Here is a 17,003-nt window from a genome sequence, read left to right as displayed (position 1 = left end):
GTAAGAAACCCATTTAAAATGATCAGCAAATAAAGCTATCTTCATCACACAAACTAGCATACCAGCCATCTTTATATGTAGCCTGGATAAGTGATCATTCCCATTCTATGATCTTGGACACAGATGAGACAAGCCAGGTGGAAAGAAAAATGTAGTAAGAGTGGAGGGAATGCCCAAAAACACTAGTCTGGTTACAGCCATTACATTAAACAGATTCTGTTTGGATGTTCTGTTTCAACTTCTTCAGTTTTACTCTTGCTTTGTTTTCACCTATCTTTATAAATATGTGCATTGCAGTGCATCCCAGATGGGGACTGGTTTTGTCCTGAATGCCGACCTAGACCGCGAGGACGTAGACCAGGCCGGCCGCCGAAGATTAAACCGGTAGAGAGTGACATTGAGGATGAACTTGATACGCCAGAAGAAGAGGAAATGGAGAGAGATCTAGAGAATGATGAGGAAGAGGAGGCAGCCAGATCTGAGGAGGAGAGGTAGGCCTTAGAAGTACCTGTTTGAGTATACCTGTAACTTTATAGGAGGCAAAAGTTAGATACTTACCTCAGTCCTGAAGTCCCCCAGCTGACACTAGGACCTCCTGAAAGCTAGCAGTCACGCTCCTGTATGTGAACGAGTGCGGCCACGGAGGTGTCTGTGGAAAAGGCCGAGGCCCTTTGCTTTAGGTTTACTTTAAAGCGTACCAGAGGGAAAAAAAAAAAAAAAAAATCATACATACCTGGGGCTTCATCCACCTCCCTCCAGCTTGATCGCTCCTGCGGCACAGTCCTCCACCTCCTCGACCTCCCGTACGGGGTCCCGGTATCTTCGGTCAGTTGACGCATGCGCAGTGTGGCTACGCGCGCTCCTCCGTCTTGCTCCCGCGGCCAAAAGAGTTCTGCGCGTTATTATTACATCTCTGGTTTTCTTTTAAAGTAAATTTTGAGAGTAATGAGGAAACAATTCCTGATCATCACCTTCTAAAACATTCTTGCCTAGCTGTAAAGCAGGTACGTTGGATATATAATGCTTTGGATATATAACGCTTTTTTTTCTAAGCAGAAACTATTTGAAATATAGTATACCATTTAAAGTCTACGGTACAGTTAGACTTTAATTTTACACTCTTAACTAGCGTAACACTAAGGTATTCCCTACGGCCAGGGTCACACTTAGGCTGGATGGTGTAATGGTTAAGGGCTCTACACACAGGAGACCAGGGTTCGAATCTCGGCTCTGCCTGTTCAGTAAGCCAGCACCTATTCAGTAGGAGACCTTAGGCAAGTCTCCCTAACACTGCTACTGCCTATAGAGCGCGTCCTTGTGGCTGCAGCTCTGGCGCTTTGAGTCCGCCAGGAGAAAAGCGCGATATAAATGTTATTTGTCTTGTCAGAATCGCCTGAGTTTTCCGATGCGTTCTATGGGGAAAACTCGATGCTTCTTAAAGACCTTTTAAGAATGTGATTCTGCTAAGTGTGACCCTGGCTTAAGAGACCCAGCAGAGACATGATCAGTAATAGTTTCCTCATTACTCTCAAAATTGTGATTTGTATTAATATCCGCCTCAGGCAGTGGTGCCTACATAACTCTGCTTCATCTGCCCTGGTCATACTTCTAGTGTCCCAGGATTGGAATAGACGTGCATTTGCTGCTTTATGTAAGTCTGCAGAATTGATGTGACAATGTAATGAGTCCATACATATGAATCCTCAGTTAAAGGAAACCGGCGGGGAAAAAGTTGACCTGCGCTTACCTGGTGTTTTCTCCAGCCCCATGTAGACTTTGAGGTTCAACTGCCATTTAATTGCAATCCCGTAGCCAGGAGCATTTAGCGCAAGACTTGAAATTGCACATGTGCAGAGCACTCCCGGCTTCAGGGGCGTGATTGAGGGGGCACATGGGCAGGACAACACATGCACCATAGTACATGACTCTGAGGAGCCTCAGACTACAGGGGGCTTGAAGAAGTTCCAGTTAAAGTGGATCTGAGATGACGTTTTGCTGTCCTCATTTATGAGCCCTTTGCATATAGTTTCTTGGGCATTCTACCCCACAAATCATTTTTTATATTATTCTGCCCAAATATTCTCATTAGATCATAAAGACACACCCCCATCTCCTCTAATGCCGAGGCGTTCAATCCCATGCTGAAAGAATCATGGGAACTAATTCTAGGGAGGAGGAGACGAGCAGGATTAGGAGGAGGCATAGGCTGCTGAAGTCGCACGATACTAGCATGAGCAGTAGTACTAGTGAGCAGCACAGTGGTCTTTCTAGGGGTAGTGACACCCGGACTCAGTGTAGTGAGGATGCAGGGAGGGGGGGTCCGACCTCATTCCTCCACTCACCATGGACCCCCCTCCTGTCAGAGCGCAGTGTGTAGTCTCCAGGAGCTCTGCTCCCATCCCTCCCTCACCATGGCCCCCCTCCTGTGCCTGTGTGTGTCAGAGCGCAGCGTGTAATTGATAGACAGTCTCTTATCAGCTCTGTTCCGCTGCTCCTGGAGGTGCCCTCTGTGTTGAATCCGTGCAGGCAGAAATGATGGTACACGTCCAGCCAGAAGACGGCCGCTCTTTTTTTGTCTCCCTGCATGTCTGTGTAAACACGCGACATGCAGACAATAGGAAGTGATGAGAGCTTTTGGATGCACGGTATACCATAATTTCTGCCTGCACGGATTCAACACAGGAAACATCCAGGAGCTGAGTTGATAAGAGAGTATGGCCCATATGCAATTCACTTTTTCACCTGAGTTTTCTCCTAGGTGATATTTTTAAACTTGTCAATAAAATGTCTTTTAGGCCACCAGAAAACAAGAAAATACTCAAAATAATCTTGATAGTACCTTTTCACCTACTTTTTGGTACTTTTTTTAGTTAAAAAGTGCTGAAAAGTTATTTCAATCGAAGAAAAAAAAAACATTATCTCCTGGGAGAAAAGTAAGGCGAAAAGTGAATTGCATATGGCCCTATATATCAATTACACGTAGGGCTCTGACACAAACAGGCACAGGAGGGGCGCCATAGTGAGGGATGGATTGGGAAGAATTTCTATAGCAGCCTCACTGCACGGAGCTGGAGGATCGGATGTCAGGTGGTACTTTAGCTGCACACCTCTCCGCGACTATCCCTCCCTCCAGCTTTCATTGTTCCCCCATCCTGACTTCTCAGACTGAACAGAAGAGTTTAATAAAACCATAGTTTCTGTGTCTTACCTGGAAATCTCTCCTTTCCTCTTTACAACTTCTTGACATGTGCGGTGAAAATAAACTGTAGCAGTGGTCTCAGTGTAGCCTGAGTGCTGCTGTCTCTGCCACGTGACAGCGCCTCACACCTCTCATCTGATTACTTATGCTGTCTGCTCTGCCAAAATAAGCTGAGCAAGCTGAGTTGAGCTGCACAGTTCTACTGTAGTTTTGATTTGAGATAAGTAAAAAGAAAACAAATTAAGGAAGAAACTGATTTTATTTAAAACCAGCAGAGTTCTGTCCTTTTTGTTGATTTTTTTTGTTCTATGTGAGTAGAGCATTGGTTTGATTTAAAGTGACCCTGTGATGACAGGGATATGGAGGTTGCCATATTTATATCATTTTGAACAATACCGGTTACCCCTAGTACTTTCAGACACGGAGCAGATGCAGATCAGGTGCTCTGACTAATGGTGCCTATACTATTGTACAATTTTGTTTTTCCAATCAGAGAATTTCAGTCAATTATTCCATTTGGTTGAATGGTTTTTAAAATTATTTTCGAGGTACTATAGACGAATATTCAATTTTTCCAAAAATCTAAGAAAAATGATTGAATATGAAAAAAAAATTGGTTTATTTAATAGTATTTTCTTTTCAAACCAACCATGCACTATACAATATCAGAAACAATCACTCCGATTTTTCCAACATGTCAGATCAGGTTTTTATTGGAAATAAAAATAGTTTTTTTTACTTCATTGAAAGAAAAGATTATTGAATTTTGCGCTCTTAAGCTGTATTGGTCAAATAAATGGGAGAATCGAATGTTTAGTCATAGTTTAAGGTATGTAAATAGAAGTATGCCCGATTACATTTTATTTTTTATAAGATTTTGAAATCCTATATTATGTTATCAAACCTACCATACACCATTCAATTTTCAAAGCACTCAACCTTATTTTTCCAACAAGTCCGATCAGATTTTTATTTAAAAAAAAAAGTATCAAAAACATTTTCAATTACCTCTCTATTTAATCGTTTTAGTTGATTAAATGGAAAAATCGAATTAGGATTGTACTGTGTAAGGCCACCTTAATACAGACGCTGAAGTAAAAAAGGACAGCCAGGCAATTGGCATTGTTTCGAAGTACATAAGTATGGAATCCTCTGTATCCCTCTTACTATAGGTAACTTTAATGCTTAAAAACTGAAATATAAATATCATTTCTTAGGTCCGCTAAAGAATGCTACTTACCTGGCCAATACACTGATTTTCTACCTGATTATTTCTAAAACATCGACCATAACAAATATGCAGACCAGGTATCCTAACCTGTGGGACAGAAAAAGTTAAAATGACCTCTTCCGCGAAAAAAAGAAAACTTAAAATCTGACAGGTTTTGGACTAGTCCATCTCCTCATGGGGGATTCTTGGGTGTGTTTTTTTTTTTTTTTTTTCAAAAGCATTTCCTGAACTGCAGTTGCTAAGTTTAACTGCCAAAACGTATACGAGTATGCAGGCTGGCTGGTATCTAGGGATTTAGACTTAGCAACTGCCATTTATGAAATGCTTTTGAAGACAAAGAAAACCCTGAGAATCCACCATGATGAGATGGGGTAGTCCAAAACCTGTTGGTTGTGTCAGATTTAAACTGCTTCCATTTTTTGCGACAGTAGTTCTTTAAGCACACGTACCAAATTCTATGAAATCCTTGTGGCAGCAGTGAAGTAAGTTACATTGGATTGCTTCCCTCTGGCAGTTAAGGCCTTCTAACCTCTGTGGCCATTAGCAGCCAACGGCCTTGTGGCATCTAGTGGCCAGAGGGAGCAGGTATAGACTGTAAGTATAGATGGCAGCTGCTGCATGTTCTGTTTTACTCCTGAAAATGTATTCATTTCAACTAACCTTTTCCACACCGCTAATATCTTGGTTATTAGTAGAAAAAGACAAGGACACCGATAGCCCAATATGGTGTAGTATGTAGTGGTTAAGGTCGAGAAAAAGGAGTAAGTAAAGGGATACTCACAAACTCGGGTTACCGTTTAGGCAACCACTGTAAGGCCTGGTGCACACCAAAACCCGCTAGCAGATCCGCAAAATGCTAGCAGATTTTGAAACGCTTTTTGTTATTTTTCTGTAGCGGTTCAGCTAGCATTTTGCGGTTTTGGGAAGCGTTTTTGGTGTAGTAGATTTCAGATATTGTTACAGTAAAGCTGTTACTGAACAGCTTCTGTAACAAAAACGCCTGCAAAACCGCTCTGAACTGCTGTTTTTCAGAGCAGTTTGCGTTTTTCCTATACTTAACATTGAGGCAGAAACGGATCCACAATCCCAAAAATGCCTCACCCCGGGAGTATGCGTTTCAGCAAAACGCCTCCCGCTCTGGTGTGAACACCCCCATTGAGATACATTGACCAAGCGTATCCGCAGCCGCAAGCGGCTGCAGAAACGCTAAAAAAGCCGCTCGGTGTGCACCAGCCCTCACAGCAGGTGGGGAGAACAAACCTGTCCCCACTCGGGATTAAGAAGTCGCTCTCTGTAGATAGGAAGAAATATGAGGATTTCCGCCCTTCCACCCAGGGTGGATCAGTATAGCATCAAGGTAGACAGAGGTGCCAAAAGTATAAAACAAGATAACATTTTTAAAACATGGAAGTGGCTGTGGTGTGGGACCTTATCCGCTCCAAAGGACACGATAATGGGACATGTTAGGTTATAACGCAACAACTTTTATTGATATATTTCACAAAAATATATTTTTGTGCAGTATATCAATAAAAATTGTTGTGTTATGACCTAACCCGTCCCTTTATCGTGTCCTTTGGAGTGGAGAAGGTCCCACCACAGCCACTTCCATGTTTTTAAAAATGTTATCTTGTTTTATACTTTTGACGCCTCTGTCTACCTTGATAATATCTTGGTTATGTAAGTTAATGGCTTTGATACGTTTGGACAGGTATGAGACCTGAGTATTTTCTTTGTCTGTAAAGACTTAAAGTCCACTAAAACTTCCATTGAAGCGGACCCAAACCAAACATTTTTTTAATTAAAAATATTTAGTTGCACCACTCTGACACATACAAAGATAAATAAACACTCCTTCAAACCTACGATCATTTCAGTGCATGCTTTTCACCCTTCTCTTTTCATAGCTAGGGTTATACTGGGGGCAACCATTAGCAATTCCTCCATTGCTGGACACCATCTACTCCACCAGTTTGCCGGAAAAATCCCGGCAATTTGAAAGGAAGGGAGGGGTTCCTCCAATAAATGTAAAATATTTTATATTTGTCATCATGCAGCTGAAAAAAGGCTGCTATTTATTATTATAATTTAGAAAATAGATTTTATTTCTGAAATCTTGTATTTTTAATTTGGGTCCACTTTAATTTTATTGTAGCACAAAGAAGAAAAGCAAAGCCAAAATACAATTACCCATAAAGGTTAAAAAAACTCCTGGAAAACCTGGACCTAAGAAAGGGTCTGGAAGAACTCCTAAAAGTCAACAAGGTACTCCAAAAAATACAACAGGTGCTCCAAAAGGAAGAGGAAGTGGCAAAAAGGCCCATTCTGCTCCACAGCAAGAGAGGAGACCCGGGCCTCGTGCGTCTCTAGGCAGTTCTCCGATCAATGCTGAGGCCCATGATTCATCTCTGGTAGAGCTGGTGTCTCTGGCAGGACGCGGCAGGGGTAGAGGGAGAGGAAAGAAGATAAAATCTCTGGATAATACCCCAGTTGGCAGCCCTTTCGCTTTCCGTCCATTCAGCCTTGAAAATGCAGATCAGACACCTACAGCAAAAAAGAAAATGACTCAGTACTCCACACCTGGGCAGGTGGAAGGCAGAGGAAGGGGCAAGAAACGACCACCAGGTGAGCTATTTTTATGCCTTTCTTCTTCTCATTTGCTTGTATTAGCACTTTGAGATGTACTGTTAGTCTTGTGAAGTAAAGGTGGCTATACATCTGTCGGCTGTCGACCATCCGATTCAATAATTATCGAATGTGCTGAAATTCAGTTCCGCCAAGAGCATGCCGAATTGACTGTTCAACCAATTTCAGTCCAAAAATGTATTTCTCACTTTTCAGCTATTATAGTTTTAAAATAAAAGATGCTACTGTAGATAAAGCTGACACATTTTATTTGCCCATTTGTCCTGGTCATTGCTACATTTAAATGTTGGTGACAATATCTTATTTGGAAATAAAGGTGCATGTCTCAGTGTTGTGTTTCTTTATACTATATCAATAATTACAAGCCCTTATTTCCAAAAATAGCAGTAATATACCCTCGTGGCATACTTGTTAACCCCTTTCCGACTGCTTCACGCCAATTAGGGTGAGCAGTGTGGCAGCCCCAGGACCGCTCCACGCCCATTGGCGTGAACGGCTGTCTATGGGGCTAGCAGGAGATTGCACGCGCATCTCCTGCTCGGGGGCGGAGCTCCGCACTGCCTTCAGTCTCCGAGCGGCGATTGCCGTCTAATTGCTTTGTACAGCACTGCGATCTGCAGCAGCACTGTACTGGGTACAGCCATGTGACACGGCTGTCCCCCTGGGACACAGGGAAGCGATCCGCTGTGATAGGCTGAAGCCTATCACAGCCAATCGTGCTGATTCGCTGGCGGAGGGAGGGTAATAAAGGTAATTGAAAGCAGTATTTTATTAAAATTAATATACATAAATATTTATAAAAATAAAAAAACACTGGGGGGGGGGGGGGCAGGGGGCGATCAGACCCCACCAACAGAGAGCTCTGTTGGTGGGGAGAAATGGTGTGGGGGAGGAATCACTTGTGTGCTGAGCTGTACGGCCCTGCAGCTTGGACTTAAAGCTGCAGTGGCCTACTTAACTAAAAATGGCCTGGTCACTGGGGGGGGGGGGGGGGGGGTTAACACTGCGGTCCTCAAGGGGTTAAAAAAAACTTAGTCCCTAAGGTAACTTATTATGCCTTTTTAAAGAGACTCTGAAGCGAGTCTAAATTCTCTTTTTTAACTTGTATTCCTGTCATGGACCATAAGCCCTGCTAAACAGCTGTTATCCTGCGGCAAAATGAGGGGTTTATACCCCCCAAATCCCTCCTGCAAAATCCACTACTTTCTTGGTCATGGATTTTGCTGCTCATGGCTATGAGCTGCAGCTCTGCCTCCATGCGTGTCAGTCTGCCGGCGGATCTCCGCTACTCTCTGAAGGCAGATTGAGAGGGGTGGGGAGAGGCGGCGATCATCCGGGATTGACGTGCAGAGAGGCAGTGCTACAGACATTAGCTCTGCCTCATTCAGGAAGCGCTCCCTGGACAAAGGAGAGAAGATTTAGGGGGTATAAACCCCTCGTTTTTCCACGGGATAGTGGCGGTTTAGCAGGGCTTATGGTCCTTGACAGGAATACAAGTTAAAGAGAATTTAGACTCGCTTCAGTCTCTTTAAAAATGCTGTCCCTTTGTTGTTGTTGTTTTTTTCTTTACAAGTGTTTTATTTTGGTGACTATAGGAGAGGGTGTAGTAATGGGTTAATAACTAATTTATTTATTTATTTTTTTATTATATTAAAGCGGAATATAACCCTGCATTTCAACTTTGCTCTAAAACATTTACAGCATATTATATGCAAAAAGCATTTTTTTTTTTTTTTGCTAGACCAGCATTGGAAGGGTTAAACACAGAGGTTTAAAGTTCCGTGGAGAGATATGCAGAAGTTCAGATTGTTACCGTATATACTCGACTACAAGTCGAGAAATTTAGGTCTGATCTACTTTTGTAAAGTAGGGGGGGTCGACTTATACTCGCCAGCTAGCCAGATTGTGCCCCCCTGCTCTGCTGATTCCTAGGTGCCACAATGCTGCTCCCCCCTGCAAGCAGGAGAATGGACTAACCCCCGCTCATTACTTATGCCCTTGAGCGGCAGCTGAGAATGTTACCTAGGCTGCGGGGGTAGGAGCTGCTCACTGTGCCTCATCTAGCTGGCTAAGAGGACTAACGCAGCTCTCTCCCCGGCACTCGCTGTATAAACAGCGCTGACACTTCAGGGGGGGAAGCAGCAATTAGACAGGCTGGGCATGGGAAAGTGATGTGGCTGGCGAGGGGCGGAGCTTAAATCGCCGGTGTCCTGTCAAGAAAAGCTGCTTGTATCAGGGACAGGCAGGCGAGGACAGTGATCGGTGGCTGGAACGGAGGGATTTAAAGCTGCTCCTACAACCGCTGCAGGGGTAGGAGCTGCTCTAAATCCCTCTGATCCACCCACCGATCACTGTCCTCGCCTGCCTGTCCCTGATACAAGCAGCTTTTCTTGACAGGACACCGGCGATTTAAGCTCCGCCCCCCGCCAGCCACATCACTTTCCCATGCCCAGCCTGTCTAATTGCTGCTCCCCCCCCCCCTGAAGTGTCAGCGCTGTTTATACAGCGAGTGCCGGGGAGAGAGCTGCGTTAGTCCTCTTAGCCAGCTAGATGAGGCACAGTGAGCAGCTCCTACCCCCGCAGCCTAGGTAACATTCTCAGCAGGACACCGGCGATTTAAGCTCCGCCCACCGCATCACTGTCCCATGCCCAGCCCGTCTAATTGCTGCTCCCCCCTGAAGTGTCAGCGCTGCTGATACAGTGATTATAGCGTCACTGTGCAGCGCCAGGGAGAGAGCAGCGTTATTGACCCTACAGTCAGCAGGTATCCATCCCAGCCAGATCTGAGGCAAGATACCTGGAACAAGTAACCCTTCTTATCTACAAGCATATAACACTGTGCTGCTGTTAATGTTATGTATTAACACATTAACAGCAGCACAGTGTGGGGAAGATGCATGGAGATCATGCAGGGTCATTTGCTCCAGGTATCTTGCTTCATATATGTAAAAACAACATATAAAAATGTACAGTAATTTCCTTAACCTCTTGACGACCAGCTAACGCCGATTGGCGTAAACTGGTCGTCTGCGGGTTACCATGGAAACGGCCGCTCGATCGAGCGGCCTTTCTATGTCAGTTCACGGAGGGTGTCTCCGTGAACAGCCGGAGAGCCGCCGATCGCAGCTCTCCGGCAAAATGTAAACAGGCGGGGAAGAAATCCCCGCTGTTTACATCATACGGCGCTGCTGCGCAGCAGCGCCGTAAGGCAGATCGGCGATCCCCGGCCTCTGATTGGCCGGGGATCGCCGGCATATGATAGGCTGAAGCCTATCCTTCAATGCGCAGGACGGAACTCCGTCCTGCGCATTACGGAGAGAGGGAGGGAGGGAGGTAAGGAGGAAGAGGGCGGAAATGGCTGCGGAGGGGGGCTTTGAGGAGCCCCCCCCGCAAAACGCAGATGGCCGGCGGTGATCAGACCCCCCCCAGCAGGACATCCCCCTAGTGGGGAAAAAAGGGGGGTAGTCTGATCGCCTTGCTGCACTCCTGATCGGTGCTGCGGGCTGTAGAGCCCCCGCAGCACCGATCAGTGAAAAATCCATTGGTCGGCAAGTGGTTAAAGGATTATTATAAAATATATTTAAGAAATATATAACATATATTGAAGAAAAGGACGACTACTATATGTGTGGGGAGTTGAACAGTGGGATGACTTATACTTGAGAAATCAACAAATTCCAGCTTAAGAAGGTCAAATATTGGGGTCGACTTATATACGGGGTCGACTTATATCCGAGTATATACGGTACATTCTATTTAGTTATATGTATCTATTGAGAAATGTTACACACTTTGGCTGTCCTCCAACTCCTTCTCATTGAGAGAGATGAGTCACATTCAACACTTAGATACATTTATGTAAACAAAATGTATCTATATCAGCTTCGGATGCGTCTGCAGAAATCTCCAGGAACTTTAAAGCACTGTGTAACCCTTCCAATGCTGGTCTAGTATAAAAAAAAAAATGCTGGTTGCATATAATATCCTGCATATAATGTTTTAGAGCAAAGTTGAAATGCATGGTTATATTCCGCTTTAATGTATGTTTGTCCACTAGCTGTCCCAACTCTTTATTCCTATGTCCTGTGAACAGTACTTAGGAAGTGTTGTGTATGTGTGTCTTTACTTTCATTTTCAGAATGACCGACGGCATCTTGCTGATGCCGGTGATCATTTGTTACAGGCGCTTGGCTGGCTTTGGAAACACATGTTGCCTTTCACCGATCAATATATCTGATTCCCAAGTGAGGCGATCAGGGGTGTATATATGCGCACCAAGAATCCAGAACTGGTTAATCTGCAGAAAAGACGTGGGTGAAAGGCCCACAAGTCTATGGACTGCAGCTGTAAATGTTAGGGCAAAAATTATGTATTTTATTTGACAGGCATGTGTAGTGGAATGTTCTAATTACTCTATAGGAGTACTCCGTGAAGGGCGGCAGAACTGGGTCATGCCTAGAATCCCTTTTTTTGAATCCTCGCCACCTACCCCCTTCTAATTTTTTTTAACCATCTTCAGCAACACGAGGTCTCTGTTACTAACCCTTTAACGCAGGGGTCTCAAACTCGCGGCCCGAGGGCCATTTGCGGCCCTCGATACAATATTTTGTGGCCCTCGCTGACAAAAGCTTCCTTATAGTTCGCTTCAGTACTCCCAAGTAATCCGCCGCATCCCCGCCGCTAAACGAGGGCTGCAGAGCCCCCAAATCGCCAGGGGGGCAATCCGCTGCCATTTCCTGGAAGGGGCAGAGCTTTCAGCTTCAGCTCTGCCCCTCCTGACGTCAATCGCCTCCTCTCCCCGCCCCTCTCTGTGAAGGAAGAGTGAGAAGGGCGGGCAGAGGCGGCGATGCGCCGCGATTGTGAAATTCCTTATGCGGCCCAGCCTCATCCTGACTTTGCCTCCTGCGGCCCCCAGGTAAATTGAGTTTGAGACCCCTGCTTTAACGTAAGTAATACGCAGAACCACGCCCTTTAGTAACTGTTGCAAGAAGTGCCACACAGAACTACGCCCTTTGGTAAATGTTGCAAGAAGTGTCACACAGAACCATGTCAAGGTCAATGTTCTCAGGAATAAGTGAAGCCTTCAGCTTTTGTTAAGCTACTGTGTATCAAATTAAATTAACCGTTAAAATGTTTTTTTACTTCCAGACATTTCCTCATTGGACGCAGGAAATAGGAGGAGCTCTGGGAGACATCAAGGTGTACACGAGATATCGGCATGTGAGCAGCTGGTGGTGGAGCTGGTGAGGCATGATGATAGCTGGCCTTTCATGAGAGTGGTTTCCAAAGCCCAGGTAATTGAACAGTGTCATTTTATTGATATTGATGAAAAAATACTTAGTCATTGGCCTCAATTCACTAAGCTTATCTCCTGTCTTTAATAATGTTTCTAGAGTTATCACCCTGGTAATGAGGCATGTAGTATTCAGGAAACATTTTACCTCAGGCAAACCTAAAGTTAACTCTTCTGTCTTTAACCACTTAACGACCGCCTAACGCCGATAGAGCGGCCGTTCCAAGTCAGTTCACGGAGGGTGTCTCCGTGAACAGCCTGCGAGCCTCCGATCACGGCTCGCAGGCTAATTGTAAACACGCGGGGAAGAAATCCCCTGTGTTTACATCAATACGGTTTATATATATATATATATATATATATATATATATATATATATATATATATATATATATATAATTTTTATTTTTTTTTAAAGGAGATCGGCGATCCCCGGCCTCTGATTGGCCGGGGAACGCCGCAGTTTGATAGGCAGAAGCCTATTAGAGGCGGCGCAGGACGGATATCCAGCCTACAGGAGAGGGAGCGCTGGATATCGCTGCGGAGAGGGGGCTTTGAGAAGCCTCCTGCTAAACACATGTAGCCGGCGGCGATCAGACCCCCCCCCCTCCCCCCCCAGCAGGACATCCCCCTAGTGGGGGAAAAAAGGGGGGGGGGGGGAGTCTGGTCGCCCTGCCGCAAACCTGATCTGTGCTTTGGGCTGGAGAGCCTACGCAGCACAGATCAGGGAAAAGGAGCCTGGTCCTTAAGTGGTTAAGTTAACTCTTCAATCCTTAAAATAACTCCAGAATTCTAGACAGGCTGTTAAATAACTGCATGTGAAAATAACAACAGAGGAGGTAACTTAACTACAGAGGAAGTAACTTAAAGTGTACCTTAAGTGTCCCAAAAAAAAATGAGTTTTACTCACCTGGGGCTTACCTCAGCCCCCTGCAGCTGATCGGTGCCCACGACGAGTCGCTCTGATGCTCCGGGTCCCGCTGGCGGCCACTTCCGGTTTCGCCGTCAGGACCCGTCAGGCTGGGGAACGCGGCTGATACTACGCATTCCCAGCCAAAATAGCACCCCTATGCGGCCATATGTCCGCATAGGCACCCGTATGCGGACATATGGCCGCATAGGGGTGCTATTTTGGCTGGGAACGCGTAGTATCAGCCGCGTTCCCCAGCCTGACTGGTCCTGACGGCGAAACCGGAAGTGGCCGCCAGCGGGACCCGGAGCATCAGAGCGACTCGTCGTGGGCACCGATCAGCTGCAGGGGGCTGAGGTAAGCCCCAGGTGAGTAAAACTCATTTTTTTGGGACACTTAAGGTTCACTTTAAGGAATGAAGAGAGAGATAACTCTCTCACTGCATGGTGGCAAGTTTTCTCTTGCCTTATTGTCTCCAGCATGATCTTAGTGAATTGAGGCCATTCTTGTGTTTAGTATTCAGATTCTTATTTTATTGTGTTGATTTAATTTAACATAACCCTATGAATGAGACGTGGGGTGTGGCTATACTCACTTCTACCCTCTTGACTATTAACAAAACTCCGCTCCAGTGTAGAGCTGTGACGCTATGGTTGCTTTTGCGGTCAGACGTCACTGCTAGGGATGAGCATTCTGTATAGTACACTACCGCTGTGGTGAATGCTTTGTTGAGGTTTGTTTTATATAATTTGTAAATGAGGTGCTGAGGTCTCTTTAAGGACATATAAGTGAGTACACACACACCTGTTTTCCAGCTGCAGATGACTGGGAGTCACACTGAGTACACGAGTTATGAGATTTACCCGGTCTCTGGTTACACGGGGCACATGAGCTCTCAGTTACTCGAGTTCATGGGACTGCTGTGTGCAGGAGTCCTTACAGGAATGCTAACTATTACAGGAGTTATAAACCACACTAGATAGATGCTTTTCCTAATTACCACTAAGACTACTAAATCCACACTAGAAATCATAGAAGGATGTAAGATGTATATAATGGCCACTTGAGATGACCTAAAACAATGACAACTTGATAAAGATATAATATTTCTGACAATATGGGAAATTACTCTAAGGCTCATTGTTTGCGTGTTGCATTCTTTGTGTTAAAAAAGATTTGTAAACATTGGTTTTAGTTTTCTAATTAGTTTACATATGCATTGTATTTTATACTTAAAGGGTTTCCGAGCAACTCTCATGTGTACTGCAAAGTACTTAAAGGACAACTGAAGAGAGAGGTATATGGAGGCTGCCATGTTTATTTCCTTTTAAGCAATACCAGTTGCTTGGCAGCCCTGCTGATCCTCTGCCTCTAATACTTTTAGCCATAGCCCCTGAACAAGCATGCAGCAGATCAGGTGTTTCTGAATTTAAAGTCAGATCTGACAAGACTAGCTGCATGCTTGTTTCTGGTGTTATCCAGATACTACTGCAGATAAATAGACCAGCAGGGCTGCCAGGCAACTGGTATTGATTAAAAGGAAATAAATATGGCAGCCTCTGTATACCTCTCACTTCAGTTCCCCTTTAAAGATGCATACCTTTCTATGTCTTGTGCTCTCCTCTTTCGTCGGAGTCCCGCTTTTTAGAGAAATTGATTTCATTGGTTTAAAACAGAAATTTTTTTTCCAGGTCCCAGATTATTTTGAGATTATCCGGAAGCCCATCGCCTTAAATATTATACGAGAAAAAGTGAACAAATGTGAATACAATAGTGCAAGTAAGTTATTAAATAAATCAAGTACCGTATTTTGCGGAATATAAGACGCTTCGGCATATAAGACGCACCTAGATTTAGAAGGCAAAAATCAGGAAAAAAAAAAAAACTAAACCTAGGTGCGTCTATGGAGCAGGGGTGTCTTATGGACCTTTAAACCCCCCAAAACTGTCTCTATCTAGGCTGAACTGCTCATCTACACTAAATCCTGCTACACTACACTTTACTTACTCCTGCTGCCCCCACCAACTACACTACACTACACGAACTAACCCCTGCAGCCAACCCAAACTACACTACACTTCACTAAGTAACCGCTGTAGAAACCCAAACTACACTACACCACTACACTTCACTAACTAACACCTGCAGCCAACCCAAACTACACTACACTAACTAAATCCTGCACCCAACACAAACTACACTACACTTTGCCCCTGCAGCATCTCACCTGATCCTGCTGCCGCGATCCTGTCCTCCTCCGCCTGACTGCCGCCTTCCAAGGGTCATCTGAGGGTCTCAGCTGTGGTCATCTGAGGGTCCCAGCCATCCCATCCAGAATCCCGGTTCTTCAGTGTCCCAGTCGCCAGATCGTCTTCACTGCAGACAGCAGCCATGCGGTAATCACGCGCTGCTGCCTCGCCGACATCCTCCATGGTAACGGCGTCCTCTTCCTAGTTACGGTGCCCCCTTCTGTGTGACGAGCAGCGCATGTGCGCCTGACGTCATGCGTGACCCCGGCGCACGTGCGCCTGAAGTCATGCGTGACCCGGCGCACATGCGCTGCTCGTCACACAGAAGGGGGCACCATAACTAGGAAGAGGACGCCGTTACCATGGAGGATGTCGGCGAGGCAGCAGCGCGTGATTACCGCATGGCTGCTGTCTGCAGTGAAGACGATCTGGCGACTGGGACCATGAAGAGCCGTGATTCTGGATGGGATGGCTGGGACCCTCAGATGACCACAGCTGGGACCCTCGGATGACCCTTGGATGGCGGCAGTCAGGCGGAGGAGGACAGGATCGCGGCAGCAGGAACCGGTAAGTATGTTTTGGGGCCCAAATACCGTACCTTTAGAATATAAGACGCACCCACTTTTTCCCCCTAGTTTTGGGGAAGAAAAAGTGCGTCTTATATTCCGAAAAATACGGTACTTACCAAGTAGTCACATAAGGCACCATATAGTCCAGTTAATACAGTTATGCTTTTATTAAAGAGATATTAAAAAGGAACTGTAGTGACCATAACGTAATGTAAAAAAATAAGCAATTTTATTCAATAAGCACTTATTAATTATTTTTGCCGCCTGTGATAAATTAACATTCTGAAATTTATCACAGGCGGCAACATCTTTAGTCCTGCCAGGTGATCACCACAGACTGTTTGAGAATCTTGTACAAAATATACCTGGTCTCCCAGAATGCTCTGGGGGGAGAATTCCACATAGCTAATCAGCCTAGGCTCAACATCACTATGAGGGTGGGGCTAAATTCAATATGCAGCAATTCAGTATATGGCTATGGGAAGTGTTTCTGATGCTGAAACCAGGAAAATTACCATAAAAGTGGGGAGGTAAATATTTGCCTACCACAACCGAGCGTAGTGGCTCCTTTCCGATCAGGCTCAGGTGAAACGAGCCAAGCCCGATCGGGTCCGCTCTAATTCACAGGTGTGAGTCACCTTTACAGTAGAGCGGACCAGATCGTGTTCGGCTATTTCTGCCTGGTCCCATCTGAAGGCCGCTCCTGCGATGGTAAATATTGCAGGTTCTACTTTGGATATCGGCTTTGGTTTCGGGGCTTCCAGTGCTGGATCGCCGGATGGAGTAGAACAGGGGAAGCCGCATTAGGATCCAAAGGCTTCACCCTAACAAGGTAAGTATCTATTTAAGCAAAAGTCACTAAAGGCAGAAAAAAAAAATCCTTCAGTAAACTTTATAAATAAGTGG

At 45.2% G+C, this 17,003-nt stretch overlaps 1 protein-coding gene across 2 annotated transcripts in view; it reads left to right on the top strand.

The window, feature by feature from the left end:
• Window positions 1–17,003, top strand: part of BAZ1A (bromodomain adjacent to zinc finger domain 1A) — a 97,805-nt gene that overhangs the window by 79,465 nt on the left and 1,337 nt on the right. For both annotated transcript variants that reach the window (XM_068254039.1, XM_068254040.1), the window contains 4 exons: window positions 298–491; window positions 6,586–7,055; window positions 12,225–12,370; window positions 14,971–15,058. In XM_068254039.1, coding sequence (XP_068110140.1) covers window positions 298–491; window positions 6,586–7,055; window positions 12,225–12,370; window positions 14,971–15,058 — 898 coding nt within the window. The remainder of the gene's footprint in view (window positions 1–297; window positions 492–6,585; window positions 7,056–12,224; window positions 12,371–14,970; window positions 15,059–17,003) is intronic.

Source organism: Hyperolius riggenbachi, chromosome 9 (assembly GCF_040937935.1).
Source record: "Hyperolius riggenbachi isolate aHypRig1 chromosome 9, aHypRig1.pri, whole genome shotgun sequence".
Classification (NCBI taxonomy): domain Eukaryota; kingdom Metazoa; phylum Chordata; class Amphibia; order Anura; family Hyperoliidae; genus Hyperolius; species Hyperolius riggenbachi.
This window is presented reverse-complemented; position numbering and strand designations above follow the sequence as displayed.